The sequence below is a fragment of the Miscanthus floridulus genome, chromosome 18 (assembly GCF_019320115.1).
Source record: "Miscanthus floridulus cultivar M001 chromosome 18, ASM1932011v1, whole genome shotgun sequence".
In the NCBI taxonomy this organism is placed as follows: Eukaryota; Viridiplantae; Streptophyta; class Magnoliopsida; order Poales; family Poaceae; genus Miscanthus; species Miscanthus floridulus.
Genome location: NC_089597.1, coordinates 8090200 through 8108729, shown reverse-complemented (window position 1 = coordinate 8108729; position 18530 = coordinate 8090200). Strand labels below are relative to the sequence as shown.

The window sequence follows — 18530 nt, the reverse complement described above, 5'->3', positions numbered from 1 at the left end:
CCGGCACCCTTGGCCTCAAGCGGAAGGCCTCCGATGTTAACAAACCTAGCAAGCGCTCTCTTGTAATGCCTTCGAGCAATACGGTTTACAGCGCTAGTTCATCCCTTCATACCGCTAGGCCTAGCCTTTCCTACACCATAGTAGGTGTCGGTGCAGAAAGTGACCAACTAGTGAATATTTGTAGTTTTGCTGTAAGTTATGATTGGAGGTGGCCTAGCACTCAATGACATAGGATTTATACTGGTTCGGGCAACGTGCCCTACGTCTAGTCAGGGTCGGTCGGTGACTTTATTCCTGAGCCCAGGTGCTCAAAGTTTGCAGTGGGGTTACAAACAAGAAGGAGAAAGATGAGGTGTGCAAGAGGTCCGGTCGGAAGGGCCGAGAGTGACAGGAACTTCGCTATGAGCTAAGTGTTCAAGCGGGTGCTTGAGGTCCAAACCTAGCGATTCTGTGGTTGTGAGCTATCGATCTAAGGAACTCTAATCAACTGGGATTGGTCTCCTTTGTTGGAGGAAGCGTGCCCCCTTTTATAGATGAAGGGGACGGCTTTACAAGTGAGAGGGAAAGGGTGCGTATGCTACAAAGCCTTGTTGTCCACGCCTACCGAGCCTTGTTGCCCACACCGGCGGGTTCCAGATAATGGTGGGCGCCTACAACACTGCAAATATTGTTTGATGCCTAGAGGCATGTGAGGAGTCTCGCTATGTTCACCTGGTACAATAAATCCTAGCGCCCATACTGCTATTGATGCCTAGAGGCACGTGGAGGGCCTTACCGTATGGGAGTTTTAGCGGCCCCTACAATACTGTAGAGGGAGATGTCGGTGCCTACAATAGTGTTTGTATCAGGGTGGCTGCAGAGTACTGTTCCGTATAGGGTATGGTCCCTAGTACAGTGGTTTTGACTTGTGAGCCTTGCCTTGCCTTTCTCCGCACGTCTTCTAGTTCCTACCGAGCGGGCGTCCCCGGTCGGATGGCTCCAGTTGGCTTTGAGTGCGCTGGTCGGAGAAAAGCGGTGAGTAGGGTTCCTATGAGCCACGGTCGGAGGGACGCGGGGTCGGAGTCGGAAGTAGCGCTTTGGGCCAGGCCTTCCGATCAGAGAGGGCGTCCAGAGGTGGCTGGAGGCCGAAGCGAGTGCTCCGATCGGAGTGGTGGGCCCAAAGGGTCGACGAGCGGGCGCCACTCCTTTCGATCTAGACCTTCTAGTCGGTGACTGGGCCATCCTTCCGACCTGTTGTATTTAGACTCTTGGGCTGAGCCTTGGCGCGGAAGCCGGTCCCCGAGGGACCCTGGGTTTATGAACCCGACAGTATGCGTACGCAAACCTGAAGGAGGGTACGGAAAGGCACTCATGCGCAAGCTGGCTAAAAAGCTGGTAAGCAAAACGGCTCCATCAAGAAAAGAGCCATCGGAATCCTTAGGCGCACCCCTTAGGATAAAAAGGTTTAGGAAGCTCCCACCAATCAAAAGACCCATAGGGCAATATGAGAGTAATGATGAGAAGGACGCACCTTCCAAAGGTCCTTCCATCGTCTCTCTTAGTGCCGAAAATAATAGCCTACGAGATCTCCTTTGGGTCCTTAACGAAAACTTAGCCACAAACCTCATCAAAATCAGAGATCTGGTCGATGACATCAATAGCTTGCGCTTCAAGCTCAACCAGAAATTAGCTAAGGTGGCTAAAGCAGCAGAAGTGGTAGATGCGCTAGATGAACCTCTCTAGGCCACTCCCGCTGCAATAATAAATTAGGCGCATCATTTTCTTTTAAGATTTTCATTCTCATCATATTTGATCTTGTAATGCGCCTATCAATTTCATAATTGAATAAAGAATTTATTATTAGAAATATTTTGTTGCACTTGTTTTTTTCTCTTTGTATTAAATAAAGATAGGTACGAAAACAAGTGTGGGGGAGAAACCACACTCACCTCCAACTCAGTTGCACAAAAGACGGTCAAATTCAAACTCGGTTTGTGCAACTCTCACTCTCTCATTCAATACTTTAATAAAGAAGCTTTAAAATAGAATAAATTTTAAAATGAACCAAAATGATTATGCTCCATCTCCATGTCTTCCTATGATTAAAAAGTTTGCATACTTTTTATTCCTTGCTAATAGTCCTACAAAATTGTGAACACTTATTTATAGGGAACCCATTTTATCTAAGTAATTGACGAACGAGATAGTAGGATGACATGACTCTTGCTTAACTCTTGCAAAGCACTTGGGATTTATTTTACAAAGCAAAAATTCAAATAGCATGTTCCTTGAATGACATTCAAATACCTACCAAGGCCATATATGATCTTACATGACAAAAACCTTCCATATATGCATCTTACTTTGTGTTGAGTTTGGTCAAATTTTGTCCCGTTGAGAGATGTTTCATGCTCCCAAGATCAAAACTCACATACAAGCCACAAAATAAACAATTATTCCTACACGGGGAATACGCTACAACATGTTTTCCATCACCAAAATAAATACTCCATGTTCTAAAATATGATCTCTCTAGTATATATCTAAAAAAGAGACAAAAAGGCTATGGTCAAAGAAAAAGAATGGGACACATGAAGGTCCCGAATAATAATAATAATAATAATAATAATAATAATAATAATAATAATAATAATAATAATAATAATAATAATAATAATAATAATATGATGATGATGATGATGATGATGAAGAGGAGGAGGACAAGAATGCTCACAAAAAAAATAAGCTAGCCATGTCTCAAAATAAAAGCTAGAAAAACATATCATATCCAATGGAGGAGTATAATTCCACCAAAAAATTCCACACACTTGCACTGTTTTGATCTAGGAGTATGACGCTTCCCTCCGGTGCGATCTAGAATTTGACTTTACAACATATGCAAACTAAGTGTGCCTTAAAATTTTCATCCTTACCCTAAAGCTCCAGATAAGCTACTAGAAGTAGGATGATCAAAAGAGAAGGCAAAATCTCAAAATATTCCTTGGAGAGGAACCACTTACAAATTTTGAGTGACCCAAGAGAATCATTCAAGGAACAAAAAGCTATCTTTATGTTTTAAAAAATATACAAAAACCCAAGTTTCTGAGCAGGGATAGAGCAAGAAGATTTGAGTCCAAGCTATTCCATTTTTCAATTACCCAAGATATTTTGGTAGACACTTGGAAGTTTACAGGTTTAGGTGAAGCTTGGAATAACCTGTATGCAGATTTTCAAATCAAGGAGATGAACCCGTTTAGTCCTTAGAACTTTACTCAAGGACGAGCAAAGGACTAAGTGTGGGGGAGCTTGTTGACGGTTCTTAACTCATTTTTTACCGCCAACATTTAAATAAAATAAGACAAATATAACCACCAAAACTTAGAGTAGGACTTTACAACTCACATTCTGCACAAGTTTTGGTCTATATATGTTTTGCAGGGCAACACATGAAAATATATCAAAATATGCAATCAAGAAGGCGCATTCAAGCAAAACAAAAGCAAAAGCCCAAACAAACATCAAAATTGGGCCAGAACACCAGCGAGGGAGGCACCCAGGCCCAGCCAACAACCCACCAGAGCAAGGCGGTGGCGAGTGGGCCGGCCCAGGGTGCGCCCGCACCGCCCCCAGCTCTGCTCAGGCCCACCTTGCTCTGGCTGTGCATTTAATGCTAGGGGAGGCGATTGCATGTGGGGCTTTCCTAAAATATGATCAAACCGACCTCCATCAAGCTATAAAAGGAGCCCCCCTCCTCACATTCAAGAGCATCATATACACATTTGGAGAACAAGAAGAAGAGAGACACACTCATTTCCATTGGCTTCTAGCTAGATTAGATAGGGAGTGAGAGAGGGAAAGAGTTGGAGGAATAGCGGAGTAGCGGTACCCTCTACCTTTTGTACTCGACGAGCCTTGTACCTCGGGTGGAAGGAGTGCCAGACTTGTCGGCCCTCTCTACACTTGTACCTCTACGATCGTTTTACTACTTGGAGTAAGAAGTTCGTGTTCATCTTTTGGTTTTGATTCTTTAAGTAAAGTTATCATTGTTACTACTTACTTACGGGTTCGTCGTCCGTCTTCGTGATGGGTGCTCTAGTAGAGGACTCCTGATAAAGACGGATGTTCCTGGCCAACGCTAGAGTAGTAACAAATAGCGTAGACGTGGTGTCTAAACTACACGTAACCTTCATTTGCTTCGTATCCCACGATAGTGGGGTAGGCAGCAGGTGGTGACAGTCCTGTCCGTCCCAGCACTCCCCCACATTCGGATACGACGTACAGCTATAGGCTGGCAACACTCGGCAGACTAGTGTTCACCGATGTCCGAAGTAAGTACGTAGTAGCAAAGTTACCTTCGCTTAAAGTTTCTACCCCTAGAAGAACCTCACTACCCAAGTTACCCTTTTAGCTTGTTCTGCTAGGTAAACTAGCCAAGAGACTACTTACAATATCGTTCCTTTGGGAAAATACGATACCCTGAATACTTTCGGGTGAAGTGCTACAACGGTACTTCCATGCGCTTGCAGACTTTTATGCTTACGCTAAGAAGCACCAACAGTTGGTCATATCACTGCCGGTTTTAGCCAAAAACTAAAAATGATGGCCCTCAGCGACTATCACTACCGGTTTTTAAAAGACCAGCAGTGATGGGCCGATAGTGAAAGTTAATTCTGTAGTAGTGTGGTACGCCCCAAAGGCCCAAACTTCAATGAAAATTTAGGTAGTATAGAGTATAGATAGATAAATTATCTATACTATCTATTTTGATTATCTACCTTCGTCCAAAAAATGCATTTTTAGGTGCATTATCGGTTAAAGTGTCCTGACTAAATATCTAGATAAAAACATTAATGTTTATGATGTCAAATAAGTATATTATGAAAATATGTTAATGATGAATCTAATGGTACCTATTTAGTACAATAAATATTAGTAATTTCTAATACAAATTTGGTCAAACTTGTCATACTTTAACATGTGCAAACACGTACATGGTCGAGATTTGCCCATGTGTGTTGTGATGATGAGTGATTGTCAAGAAATGATCAAGCTTTGGTTTAGTGTTTGGAGTAATATGTCTCTTGGCTTATGGTGTGCAAGTGTAGAGCACTGTGACGGTCGACGGCTACGGAGAAGATCAAGCGGGTTTGTGCCGATAGACTTAGAGTGGTGAAGGACGGATGTGAGGCTTGGACCGAGTGACCGAGGGCCGGAAGACTGACTGTGGATGACTGACACGGGGACATCAACAAGCAAGTGTACATGTGAAGGAGGAGTAGACCATATTGACCAAGTCAAGAAGATGTGTTCGTACCTTTTAATAACTTCGCCAATTTCTACACGATTGAATTGGCCTTCAAGGGAGTCCAAACCCTCAATTCTCTAAACAAAGGAAGTTGGGTCAACAATGAACCTAGTAAAATCTAAGACACCAAAAGCCTAAGTTTAAAGTCTTCCCATAGAATGAGTTCTTTGTCCTTGTGAGCAGTGACTATTAAACCATCTCATTGGAGACTAGCTGACTGATGGGATTACTCCTATGTCTTAGGGTTGCATTTGAATTAAAGAATTTGGTTCATGCGTCTCCAAGTTTAACCCATTCAATGGCTCCCCTCTGCTTCCAATAGATTCTCCAGCAAAGACAACAAATGTTCCTTTAGGATGTCCTTGAAGTTCTATTCCTCCAGACTCCGGTCTCTGAAGTCCCCTATTACTTCTAGAAAGTGGATGATCAACTTGACATTTAATTTGCAATGACATTCTTGAGGCTGACCACCCCGGACTGCCACTCTTTTAGGGCTCTCCTTAGGAGTTTGAGCTTTGCTGTTAGGGCCTTAGCACAATCAACTTGTTGGGTTGAAACTGACCAGCTCTGAGTTAAACACATTCAAGAATTCACTATGCTCTCCTCAAGAATTCACTATGCTGGAGCCAAGAATTCACAATCAACAAAGCGAGTCACCGAAGAAGCTGAATGCCTAGCTGCATGGGCAGGTCTGAAACAGACCTCCTAGAAGACGGCAGTGGCGGAGCTAGGAGCAAAACGTAGTGGTGGGGGCGTGCAATTTACCATTGAATCCGAATGCACACAGGTGGTGGAAATTTAGTCATAGTACTTACTAGCGTGCACGTGCGTTGCTACGGATTGCTACGGAATAACTAAACTTTTGTACTAAAAACATACGGATCACACGATAAGATAACAATACTGTGAAATTAAATACAGACATTAAAGTGACATTTAATCCAAAAAGCAAAGTTCATAAAATTAACACAGTTACGAAGAGCGCGGCGTCGCATGCTCACAAATCTATTGTATAGACCTTTCCGTGATGCGGCTACGATAATATTCTATATTAGCAGGAAAAAATCTCTGATATCTTTCATCCGGCACATCGCAGGGCAAACCTAAGCTAACCTTCACACATCAAAAAACTATAGGAGGATGTGCGTCGCGGAGGAGTCCGGTGGCCGCTGCCGAGTCCGCATTCGCATATCCTCCTTCGTCCTCTGCCCTGAGGTGCAAAATTAGTTTAATCAACTCACTCCCCGGCATATTGGGACTTATATATATAAAAGACCGAGAGCAAATCAGGGCATGCCGATGTCATCTCATCTCCAATCTTAATCTAAATAATTCACAGCTACTTATTGTCATGTTGGACTTTCAAAGGAAATGCAGTATAGTTGCATTACAAAGCTACGGTATTAGATGGCAAACATTGAAGCAGTTCAGAAAAAAAAAGAACCTTTATGTTGTTGGATTTCAGACCAAAGAAGTGTTCCAAACCTGCTATCTCATTCAGAAATTCAGATTTAGATGCGCGTGCTAACGCAACGGATTTATCTTGGAGACGCACATAAAAACAGCCGATGTTTTTTTTTCCATAGTTCAACTTTTACACAATATATTTGAGCATGTATACAATCCGGGAAACTAAGAAGTCATTATCGACTCAAGTCATTAAAAATGAAAAAACTTGCTTATAATATTTCTATTTAGGACAAAACTTAATATCTAATGATGTTTGCTGGTATAGAGGTAGCCCTACACTTTACACCCATTATCGACTCAAGCCAATTGTTTGAGCGCTCTGAAATTGAACCATCCAAGTTTTGAACGCCACATATGCCATCCTAGCTTTGTTTCCTACAGAAAATACACTGATTCATGTCACCAGGTTTTGCTAATCAGAAAAAAGAACATCTTAGATTTTGAATCCAATGCAGTTGGGGGGAAAATTGAAAACGGAGCAGGCATTATAAAGGGAACAAGCCTTATTCAAACAAGGTAACCAAAAGATCTATGCAGCCATACCAGGAATATATTATATTATTATAATCTATATGAAAACAAAAGAAATCAGGCTATATGCAAACTATTTGAATCAGGCTCCTAGCTAGAATAATCAGAATCTCCTAAACAAGCAATGCATCAACATGCATAATTTGGACCACTATTTTGTTTAATAATAATGTTCATGCATCGCCATGAGTATTCTCAGATGGTGGTAGTCAGCCTTGGTCATTCCTGGAGGCTTGTGTCACCACTGGAATTGCATTTGGTCGTGGACACCTTGATCTGTTATAATATCATCACATTAAAATGGTCATAATATTAGCAGACTGCTGATCAGGATTGATGAAATAGTATGATTCTTTTCCTGGGGAACTGCTAAGATATAATAAACTGGAAAACACTTTGCGCCAGGGGCATTGAAATTGGATATGCAATTTGAACCACTATACAATAGCCTTGTAGAAGAGGAAATTATACCTTTGCTTGTGGATCATATTGTCTGTCTCAAAATGATACCTTTCCCTAGGATCTGAACATGATAGAAAAAACAGTGTTTCAAAATATGTACACCTGCTGCAGCCTAATTCAAAAGGTTAAATCTAGGATTAAATACCTAGGAGGCATTTCAGCTACAAAACGAGCAAATTGCTTCACTGACAGTGAGTCGCACATGATTCAAGCTTATTATTAACAGCACCTGTACCATCTCAAACCCAAACTCATTGTGGCTTTCCAATAAATATATATATTTTTATTTATCCTCCATCATAGGGGAAGCAGATACAAGTCAGGCATGAACAAGAATAAGTAATTTTCAGCGATTACTGATCTTAGGTGCACATTATATGTTTGATTGTTTACTCCAATATGAATTCCATTGATAATTGACTGAGCAATTACTGATCTTAGGTGCACATTATATGTTTGATTGTTTACTCCAATATGAATTCCATTGATAATTGACTGTATCCATTGTTCTTTACCAGCAGGAGAATGTCTAAATAGGTACTCCATCTGAAATAAACACATACACAGAAGGTTGCTGCAAACCAAGAATGGCTAAACCAAAGATAATAGAGTGCAATAGATGCATCCTAATATTGCCAGGAAATATAATTGTATGCAGCAGATGCATCCTAATGGATCAACCAAAGATAATCCAATGCAATAGGCACTGACAATTAAAAGGGTTTAATTAAGCCTTTGCCACCGATTGCTCGCAGGTTCTTATGTCTACTGTTTCCTGAATATGTTAAGGGGCACATAACATGAGTTGCACTGCTGGCCTACTGCTTAGCAGAAACCAACTGAATTGGAAATACAGAGAGGAGGAAGAACTCACCTGAGATGCCGCTTGAAGGTTTGTAGCTGCATGTTTCAGTTAAAAGAAATAGGGAAAAAAAGAGAGGGAAAACAGCACTATGTCTGATTAAGAATTTAAGAAGCTGAGATCACAATGGCAAATTTTTCAAAAAAAAAAAATGCTACCATTATAGATACTTATGTCTGATAAATCTCTATGAAAAAAGATTGTGCACATGAAAATAATAATTGATAAGATAATATGGCCTGACTGAAACATAAATTAGAACCACATATAATTTTCCCTTGCTTTCTCACTTCTCCAGAATTTTAAAAATTGAGTAACATAAATTGAATTATTAGACTCACAATATTTTACCCAAATTGGATCAAGGTACATTGAAAATGCAAAGTGCTTCTTACGGTTCAGACCTTTCCTTAGAACTAATTGGTCGTTCCTAAGTTTGTAGGCTCCAAGGAAGTATCAGAATGTTTTTCTGACAGGAATGGTTGAAAAAAAAAGTTAAATATATTTTCTTTAAAACATCTATGCATAGTGCTCGCAGTTTCTAACAAACTAATTCTGCAATGTTATGTCTCCCACATGCAACTGCATTAGTTAAAAGTACTGTAGAGATGCCAATTAAGAATAGTAAGTTGATCTGAATTAACAGGTGACACTCATTTATAAATTTAAATGGGTTTAAAATAAAATTAATTTCTCCAGTACCTTTTACCTGAAATTTCAGTGACTCTTTCTAGTGTTTATGCGCCAACGCCAGCTCCAATCTGTTGTGCTCTGCCATTCATTTCGTCCATATTTATTTGATTCCACGCCAGCCAAGCACCTGCAGTTTTGCACAATCCAATCAGGCTCCATCCGGCCAAGCATATTCTTTCTACGGAAGCAGCAATTAATTAACTATAAGCCACCAGGGCAACAAATCAGAAGCAAAATGGGTGAATGGAAAACCGAATGTCCATGGGGAAATCAACTACAACCCAAGCGGACGGATCTAGGAGCTACGGTGAGGGAGGGAGAGAGAACAGACCTGGATCTAGATCGCCCGTTGAGCGCTGAACGGCGAATGGGAAGCCACCGAGCTGGACGGAGACGGAGTGGCGACGGAGCCGCCGAGGCGAAGGTTGGGTGCGCGTGCTCCACCACGCCCTCACACCCCTCCACCTCCCTGTATACCGGCCCCGGCACCACCCACGCTTTGACGACAAGGGCGAGCAGTAGCAGCAGGAGGCGGCGGTCGGCCATGGCAGCAGGCAGATATAGGGCGGGTCGGGCGTGAGCACCGGTAGGGACTGGCCGGCGGCGTCGTGCCGAGGACTGCCGCCGTGGGGGCTCGTCGCGGCCGGGGAAGACGAACCGCTGCAGCGGTGCACACCTGAGGAGGGCCGCCGTCGCCCCGCCCTTGCGGCGCGAGGAGGAAGGAGCGTGGAGGAGAATGAGGGTGGCCGCCGTGCCGTGCGCTCTCACCTGGGTTAGGATGCCTCCTCGCCGGATCCACCGAGGGCGGGCGCCCCCACCCTATCCGGTCCGCCTCGTCGCCGGATCAGCCGAGGTCGACGGTCTGCTCACCGACCGGGCTGCCTCATCTGGATCCATCCTCGGCATGGGAGGGGAGGCGGCAGGGGGGAAGATGTCTGGAACCGTCGATGACCTGGCTGACTGGGTCGCCCGAGGCTTGGCGAGGGAGGCCGCGGCGAGGCTGCTGGGCGACGGCGACGGCGGAGGAGCGAGGCCGGCGGGCGATCGCGGCGCGATGGGATCGCAGGGGCGCGATGGGATCGGTGGGGAGGAGCGCAACAGTGGTGCGGGGATGGGAATGGGGAGCTCCAGCGGGTCGCACGCACGGTGTCTGGGGGCGGTGATTGCGGCGTTTGTGCGACTTGCGCGTGGACGGGAGACAGGTATCGCAGGGGAGCGGAGCAATGACGACCCAAACAAACTCGTACGAAAAAATAGTCTTTTTTTTTCTTTTGTTCTTTTTAATGATAGGAGATAATAACTCCCTCCGTCGTAAAATTAGTGTCATTTTCACTTTTTGAGAAGCTAAATGCTTTTAATTTTGACCAGATATATAAGAAATCATTAATATTGATGATTAGATTACTTCTTCAATATATAGTAAACTTATTTAGAGATACAAATATTGCTCATATTTTATATAAATATAATTAAATTTAAGAAAGTTTGATTTGCACGAAATCCAAAATGATATTTATTTTGGGACAGAGGAAAAGTAGATCATATATTATTTAATAACAAAATACAAGTGACTTTGGTGATCTGTTTTTGCTGTGGCAACAATCACAATATATAAGATTAATATATCATATAAATATACATATATACACTAAAATACATGTAACATACTTTGTAAAAAAAATACATGTAACATACAGAACTAAAAATATCCTTCATATTTTATACAGATTAATGAGTTTGAAAGTAAAAAAAAATGAGAATTCAATTAGAACACAAAAGTAGTCGTAGCTGTAGCCTATAGGGCTGTACTCCTATGTTACGCGCAGAGGCAAAGGAAAGCTGGGAGCACACCTGCTGTCACGGAAGGCAGACAGGCAGGGATGAGCGGAGATTTCCAAGCGTCAGGCAAGACACAAGGCTTTACAAAATTCATGAAGGCAAGGGGGGGCCCGAGCCCAGCTTGGCCCCAACGTAGCTACGCCCGTGGAAGAGGGTGTCTCTAGTTTGAGTCAGACTGCCTCGCGATGGTATGTTCTCTAAAGGACATGTGTAGAAACCGTTCCGTAATATGCAATATCAACGAAGCAAAGAAAAAAAATCCTCCAGTGTTTTTAGAAATTCAGTCTCCAGATGCCACGGAAGTGCTAATGAGGTAACTCATGAGTTGTGTCAGTTTGATAGGACGGAGTTTTCTGATGTTTTCGTTGCTAATGGCATCCGGGACTGCATGTCAGCAGCGTTAATTTAGCTCCTTGTAATCATGTTGAGCAATGTAATTTAGATCATCCATTAGGGCATGTACAGCGCGTCTGTATACCGCATCTGTACGTCGCTTATTTTACAAAAAGAACCCCCGAACTGAGCAGACGAGCTCGCCCCCGGCACTTCGCGAGACGACGAGTGTGGCTCGTGGTCCAAGAAGCCGTCGTCTCTCTAGAGTCGCGTTGTACGGGGGAGTCGACGAGTGGAGGATCCAGTGCGGGCGCGCGCGCGGAGGAAGTTGAGGGCGTGCGGGAATGGATTTTGCGCGCCAAATCCACCGCCATCTCCATATATTCTTCAATCTTTCCGGGAAACTTCACCGGCGAGATGGACCACCCTAGCACACCATCGGATTCAGGCGCGGCGGCGGCACCGGCGGCGTTGAGAGTGGCGGCGGGGCGGAAGGGCAAGGTCGGCAGCACGCGGGCCTCTTCGTCCATTGGTCGTGGATCCAGCAGGGCAGCTGGCCTCTTCCCCGTTGGAGGCAGATCCGGCTCGGCGGCCAGCCTCCTCCCCTTTGGTCATGGATCTAGCCCGCCGACCGGCCTCCTCCCCTTTGGTCGTGGATCCAGCCCGTCGGCCGGCCTCCTTCCCTTTGGCACGGATCCATGGCTGCATCCGGCGCGGCCGAATCCTCCCCTATCGGATTTCCGTTCCCTCCATCGCCACCTGCCGGCGCTAGTCCAGGGTCTTCCTCAGTTCGGCATTCAGATGCAACATGGTAAGAGAACTTGTGAGCCTCTTCGTTGTGATGTAGATTACTGCATGTTTTTTTTTCTGAAAATAGATATTAGTTGATTATCAGTAGGTGTCTTTGATTATCAGTAGATTACTTCTTCTCTTTTGTACATTCAGATGCAATATGTTTCCCAGAAGAGTAGTTTGCTTCTTCTCTTTTGTATCTGCCTTACGTAGTGGTTATTAACAATTGCTTAATCAAGAAGGTAGTGGTTATTTATTAAATTAGTTGTAAGATTATCAATAGATTACTGCATGTATTTGATTATCAGTAGATTACTGCATGTACTTGATTATCAGTAGATTACTGCATGTATTTGATTATCAGTAGATTATGCATTTTGGATAAATTTTATTGCTTTTTCTAGTTTACTGAACCTTAGTATGTGCAATTATTCTCTGCACACTTAATAGCAATTCAATGATGATAAGGACAGTTGAATGCTCAGTCACTATTTCTTTTTATAGGGATAAAGACACACAAGGTGGTTTCATGAGGTACTTTGGCAATCAGCCACATAATTTTCATTTGGTTGGTACACCTCACAATAGCCATGTCAATATATCTATTCCTGAAACCAATGGAGGAAGTTCTCCCTCAGAGGTGGAATTCTTATCAGAGCAGCTACCTGTTCTAGTCAATGATAAGAACGAAATGGTTAGGACTGAGAAGCGGATTATGTGGACACCACAAGAAGATGAAAGATTGATGAGTGCTTGGATTGAAAATTCAACGGACTCAACCACTAGAGCCGATAGGAAGGGTGAAGCATATTGGGGTGATGTTATCAAGGCATACAACAAGGAGACCCTACCACAAAGGAAAAGGAATGCAAAGCAAGCTAAGGATCGTTGGCACAAGATTAATAGGTGGTGTGACCTCTTTGAATCCGAGTATTTGAAGGCTCGCAGGGTGTTCACAAGTGGCTACTCCGATGAGATGTGGATGGATACAGCCGAGAAGTTCTATTTGGATCACAAGCTTGGACCCTTTGTGATTAAGAATGTTTGGAAAATTTGTCGTGAAGTGCCGAAGTGGAAAACATACAACGAAGAGCTGAAGAACGCTCGTAAAAGGAAGTCATATCACCTCGAAGAAGATGTGGAAAATGTTGACAGTGAAGATGAGATGCCAAAGCGACCAATGGGACAAAAGGCAGCTAAAAAGTCCGCTCTTGCTGCAAAAGGCAAGTCAAAGGCAATGGGTGATGATGAAAAATCAGAGGAATCCACAAAATCATGTGGAAAAGCTTGATAAATGGAGCAAGATCCAAGAAGTTAATGCAAACCGCATGAAGGTGCTAGAGATATAGCAAAAGTTGTCTTCCGATAAGATTGAGACCACAAGGCTTACCCATTTATCAGCACAGGAGAACAGAGAGTCCAAGAAACTTGAGATGGAGGGGAGGAGGCTTGAGATGGAATCAAAGAAGCTTGAGATGGAGGGGAAGAAGTTTGAGAAAGAATCAAAGATGATGGATGCATATAACAACCTCGTCTCACAAGATACAAGTTCAATGATAGACGACGAAAAGTCTGAGTGACTTGCTGCCATGAAGTGTTTAAGGAAGATGCTTTTTCCTGAAATTATCTAATGATTATTCTGAAGTTTCCTAGGTGCAGTGTATGCTTCCTGATTTTACATGTTATCTTGCTTCCTGATTTTTGATATGTCTGTTGTTGAATTCTCAGTTAGCTTTCTCAGCTGAAAACTACTATCAGTTGTTTGTCTGATCTTCTCCTTTGTTCTGTTTGTTTACAGGATGAGAATCAGAAAGCTAGTTGTTGTCAAAGCTCAACAAGATGCTGATGTATGGAGCTGTTATGCTTTTATTTTCTAATTTCATAGTACCTTGAAAATTTGCTAATTTCTTTGGCTGTCATGCTGATGTATGGAGTTGCAGAAATGCCAATGCATAGTACCTTGAAACATTTCTAATTTCTTTGGCTTCATTTTGTGTATTCAACGTAGCTGTGAATCCATTATCTATCAAACAGCATGTCCAGTGATTGGAACGTGATTTCCCACTCTTTCCAAATCTATTGCTTCACAGAAAACAAAGAGGCCAAAAGCATACTATGGCATCCTTCGTTTTGCTATTTGCTTTGTATTGTTGGTATACGATCAGGCTCCGAAGTTGGAGATTATTGCCAGAAGAATAAACTCTCTGATTGCAGAAATCCGACAGTTTCTAAAGCGGAGGTGACAGCCATTCCAGTTATAGAGTGGACAAGCAGGTCTGTTGCTGTAGATTTGGTAGATGTGCCAATGTTGCTGTGGACTTGGTAATCTCCACTTCCTGTCATCTCCACTTCCTGTCATCTAGTAACTGTTGTAGTTCTGAAACTATGAACTACTACCAGATTTTTTTTTCTTCTGAGATTCATGTATGCTCTGAACATTGTCATCCTTTGCCTTCTTCAGTTTTCAGTTTCAGTTACTGGATGCATTACATTTCTGATTGTTTCTGTTTTTTGTGACCAATGACAGGAAGCTTATGTATGAACATGACGAGAAGCTTATGTATTTTCCATCTATCTCCTTCCAGGTTCAACATGATGGCAACAATCAGATTGCCACTAGGTGATTGGTTTGGTTCTGCAAGGTGTGGACGATATATAGGCTACTAGTGTTCTATGTTTAACTGAAAGTTATGCATCTACCTTTCTTATTTTTTTTTCTGAAAACTGATTGCCAGTGTGCAAGCTATGACTTGTTTGAAAATGGCTAATCCATGTTTTATTTTTTTCAGTTCCTGTATGTGTCATGGATATATGCTGCTTTCTTATAGTGATGACTGAATGGCTCCTTGTATTGCTTTCATTTTTTTCTGTTCAAGTATGTGTACAATGCAGCTCTCTCTGAAGTCATGTATAATATATTAATATTACTTATATTGATGGATCTTAAAAAATGGCTCCTTGTGTTGCTTTTATTTTTTTTCTGTTCCAGTATGTGTACAGTGCAGCTCTCTCTGAAGTCATGTATAATATATTACTTATATTGATGGATCTTAAAAAATTTGCAATCATACTCCACGTATTTATGCTTGATCTAATTTGTATCAATTAGCAACACAATAGTATACAAAAATGGTACTCATGATTGATCATAGTTAAATACAAGCATTAAATAGCTTGTAGACAGTCAAACAAACAACCCTTGTCTATGGATTGTATGAACTGTCTATTTAACTGTCTGTGTCATGAATTCCAAGAACTTATAGACAGCCCCTGTGTGTGGGTTGTACATGCCCTTACACACCCACTCGGATACACACTCATGTGAATGGTACAAATTCATTTGAGTATTACCTTAACAAATTAAAAAACCATTCATTAAACAAATCGCTGTGTGTTCGTGTCATGCTTGCATGTGAAAATAATCCTTATATAATAGAAGTAGTTAATGAACTGATTAGTAAGGAGTACTACTGGCCGTGCGTAAGTGAGGAGGAGGAGAGTAGATCCGAGAAGTTGACGGTGGACAGATGACGGCTCTGGAGAGGCAGATCAGCGGCGACCCGGCCTTCGAGCATATCCACAACAGTGAGCATGGTGGGCCTCATGTCCCACCGGCTCTGGATGCAGCACAGCGCCACCTTCACCACCGCCTCCACCTCCTCCCGGTCCACGAGCGCCATGGCTGCGTCCACCGCCTCCATGAGCTCGCCTCGCGCCATCTTGTCCCGGACGATGTACGGGAAGAAGTCCCGCGTGAAGTCGGGCGTCGCCGACGACGAGGCATCGTCCGTGGTCGACGAGGAGGCCGGATCGAAGTTCCGGCGCCCGCCGACGAGCTCCAGCAGCGTCATGCCGTAGCTGAACACGTCGGACTTGGCGGACACCGCGTTGACGAGCATCTCCGGCGCCATGTACCCCGGCGTGCCCCTCCCGCGCGTGTCGACGCTGCTCATGTCCCGGGTTATGGACATGGAGATGCCGAAGTCCGAGAGGTGCGCCCGGAGGTCAGCGTCCAGCAGGATGTTGCCCGGCTTGACGTCGAGGTGCAGGATCTGCTGCCAGCACTCGTGGTGGAGGTAGGCGAGTGCCTTGGCCACGTCGACGGCGATGCAGCGCCTGGTCGGCCACGGCAGGAGGCGGCGCCTCTCTTGTGTGCCGTGGAAGAGCCACGAGTCCAGCGACCCGTTGTCGAAGAAGGGGTAGACCAGGTACCGGCTGCTGCTGCCCAGGCCCTCGCGAGGGAGGCAGTAGCCCAGCAGGCGCACCAGGCTGCGGTGGTGCACGTTGGAGACGATGGAGATCTCTCTAAGGAAGTCGTCGTCACCGGCGACGACCGGGGGGCGGTCACCACCACCACCACCTGTGGTCGTTATCCTTTTGATGGCCACAGCCGTGCCCGTGCCGTCGTCGTCGAGGAGGACGCCGCGAAAGACTTGGGCGAAGCCGCCTTGCCCCACCATGCTTCGGAAGTCTTGGGTCATGATGCGCAGCTCGTCGTACGAGAACTCCCGCATGCGGAACGCGGCCCGCCCTTGCTGAAGCGGGAGCAGAAGGCGGCCTGCTTCTTCATCGTGCATCAGCCACGCCGGTGCAAGCGTGGAAAAGTACTGCAGCAGCCAAGGCTGTGCTATTGGATAAAGCTTCCTCCTCCAGTGCCGGTGAAGCCATGGCTGTGCAACCGTGTAAAGCTTCCAGATGCAGTGAAAGGATATAGCCACAACGTTGGCCATGAACATGATCCCAATGAGCAATCCATGAGCACCAATTGAGACGAAGACAACGACGAGAGCAAGTGCACCAAGAAATACAGCGGAAACGATGATCTCCGTCCGGCCGGAGGAGGCCCAGATGTGGAGACAAGCAATGGCAGGGTAGAGTACTATTTGCATGGGTAGACACTCAGTAGCAAGAGCAAAAATGATGTGAAATAGTAGGATAGCAATGACTGAAGCATGCAGAAATAGAACTCTCTTCTTCTGCATATTAATAAAGAAGAAAGATCCTAGACGAAGACGGAGATATTGGAGCCAAGGGTGTGCACGTCGTGCAATCGGACGAAAAAGGTAAAGAAGCTCCCAGATCATGATGAAGTAGTGCTGGGGCCAAGGCCTTATTGCAACCGGATAAAGCTTCCAGATGCAGTGCCACGATAGAGCCAAAGTATTGGCAGTGAACCAGAGTGTGGTGGATCGTAGCAAGATGCCATGGCTAATGATTGAGAGATCCACAACAACCAGGGTAAGTGCACCAAGAAATGCAGCGAAAGCAATCTTCTTCGTCCGACCGGAGGAGGTCGAGATGATGTGGAGACAAGCGATGGCAGGGCAAAGTAGTATTTGCATGGATAGACAACGAGTAGCAAGAGCAAAAATGATGAGAAACCAGAGGAAACCCACGACTGAACCATGCCGAATTGCCGCTCTCGCCCTCGTGCTTAGCCTGGACCAGACAGCCTGATGAAACGGGAAGCACATCCAGCTGGTCCAGACCTTGAAAGTGCTCACCATGGACCGGGTAGCCTGGAACAGATCAGACAGGGTGCCCATGGTGGGAACCAAAGAGATGACCCTCACTACTGGAAACAGAGACTTTGCCGAGTGTAAATTTCTTTGCCGAGTGTCAAAAATCGGACACTCGGCAAAGATCTTCTTTGCCGAGTGCTGCACTCGGCAAAGAATTGCACTCGGCAAATATTTCTTTGCCGAGTGCCGGGCACTCGGCAAACACAGGCACTCGGCAAAGGACTTCTTTGCCGAGTGCTAGACTCTTGGCAAAATCTCTACACTCGGCATAGGCTGCCCGTGAAACGGCGCCCTGCCACGGCCTTCTTTGCCGAGCGCCTGCGGTTAGGCACTCGGCAAAGATTTGTTTTTTTTTGTTTTTAATTTCTTTGCCGAGTGCCCCAGATCTGGCACTCGGCAAAGATTTATTTTTTTTTAAATTCTTTGCCGAGCGTCTCAGATCTGGCGCTCGGCAAAGAAATTTTTTTTATTTTTAACATACTTTGCCGAGTGCTCCCTGGACGGCACTCGGCAAAGATTTAATTTTTTTTTATTATTTCTTTGCCGAGTGCTTCTGTGTATGCATTCGGCAAAGAGGAAATTTAAAAAAAAAATTAAAACATTCTTTGCCGAGTGCCTGATGGCTGGCACTCGGCAAAGACACCCTTTGCCGAGTGCCATGCCCCGGCACTCGGCAAAGTTTTTTTGTTTTTTGTTTTTGGCCTCCAATTTTTTTGTGCAGCCTTTTTAAAGCACCAGGAAC

General features: G+C 44.4%; 1 protein-coding gene, 1 long non-coding RNA gene and 1 pseudogene across 2 annotated transcripts; 1 reads left to right on the top strand and 2 right to left on the bottom strand.

The window, feature by feature from the left end:
* Positions 1-6952: 6952 nt before the first annotated feature.
* On the bottom strand, positions 6953-9706 carry LOC136521408 (uncharacterized). Its single transcript, XR_010775546.1, has 4 exons — positions 9634-9706; positions 7893-9429; positions 7757-7808; positions 6953-7561 (listed from the first exon to the last, which is right to left on the bottom strand). It is a non-coding gene; the product is annotated as an uncharacterized lncRNA (long non-coding RNA).
* A 2185-nt stretch (positions 9707-11891) lies between these two features.
* Positions 11892-13897, top strand: LOC136523231 (glutathione S-transferase T3-like; annotated as a pseudogene).
* Positions 13898-15733: 1836 nt separating this feature from the next.
* LOC136523230 (probable receptor-like protein kinase At5g20050) lies at positions 15734-17155 on the bottom strand. Its single transcript, XM_066516983.1, has one exon. It carries the CDS (start codon positions 17153-17155, stop codon positions 15734-15736), a length of 1422 nt encoding a protein of 473 aa, XP_066373080.1.
* Positions 17156-18530: the final 1375 nt, after the last annotated feature.

Bases quoted from the DNA above. Each gene is read 5' to 3' on its own strand.
- LOC136523230 (XM_066516983.1), bottom strand. From the start codon at position 17,155: ATGCAAATAGTACTCTACCCTGCCATTGCTTGTCTCCACATCTGGGCC.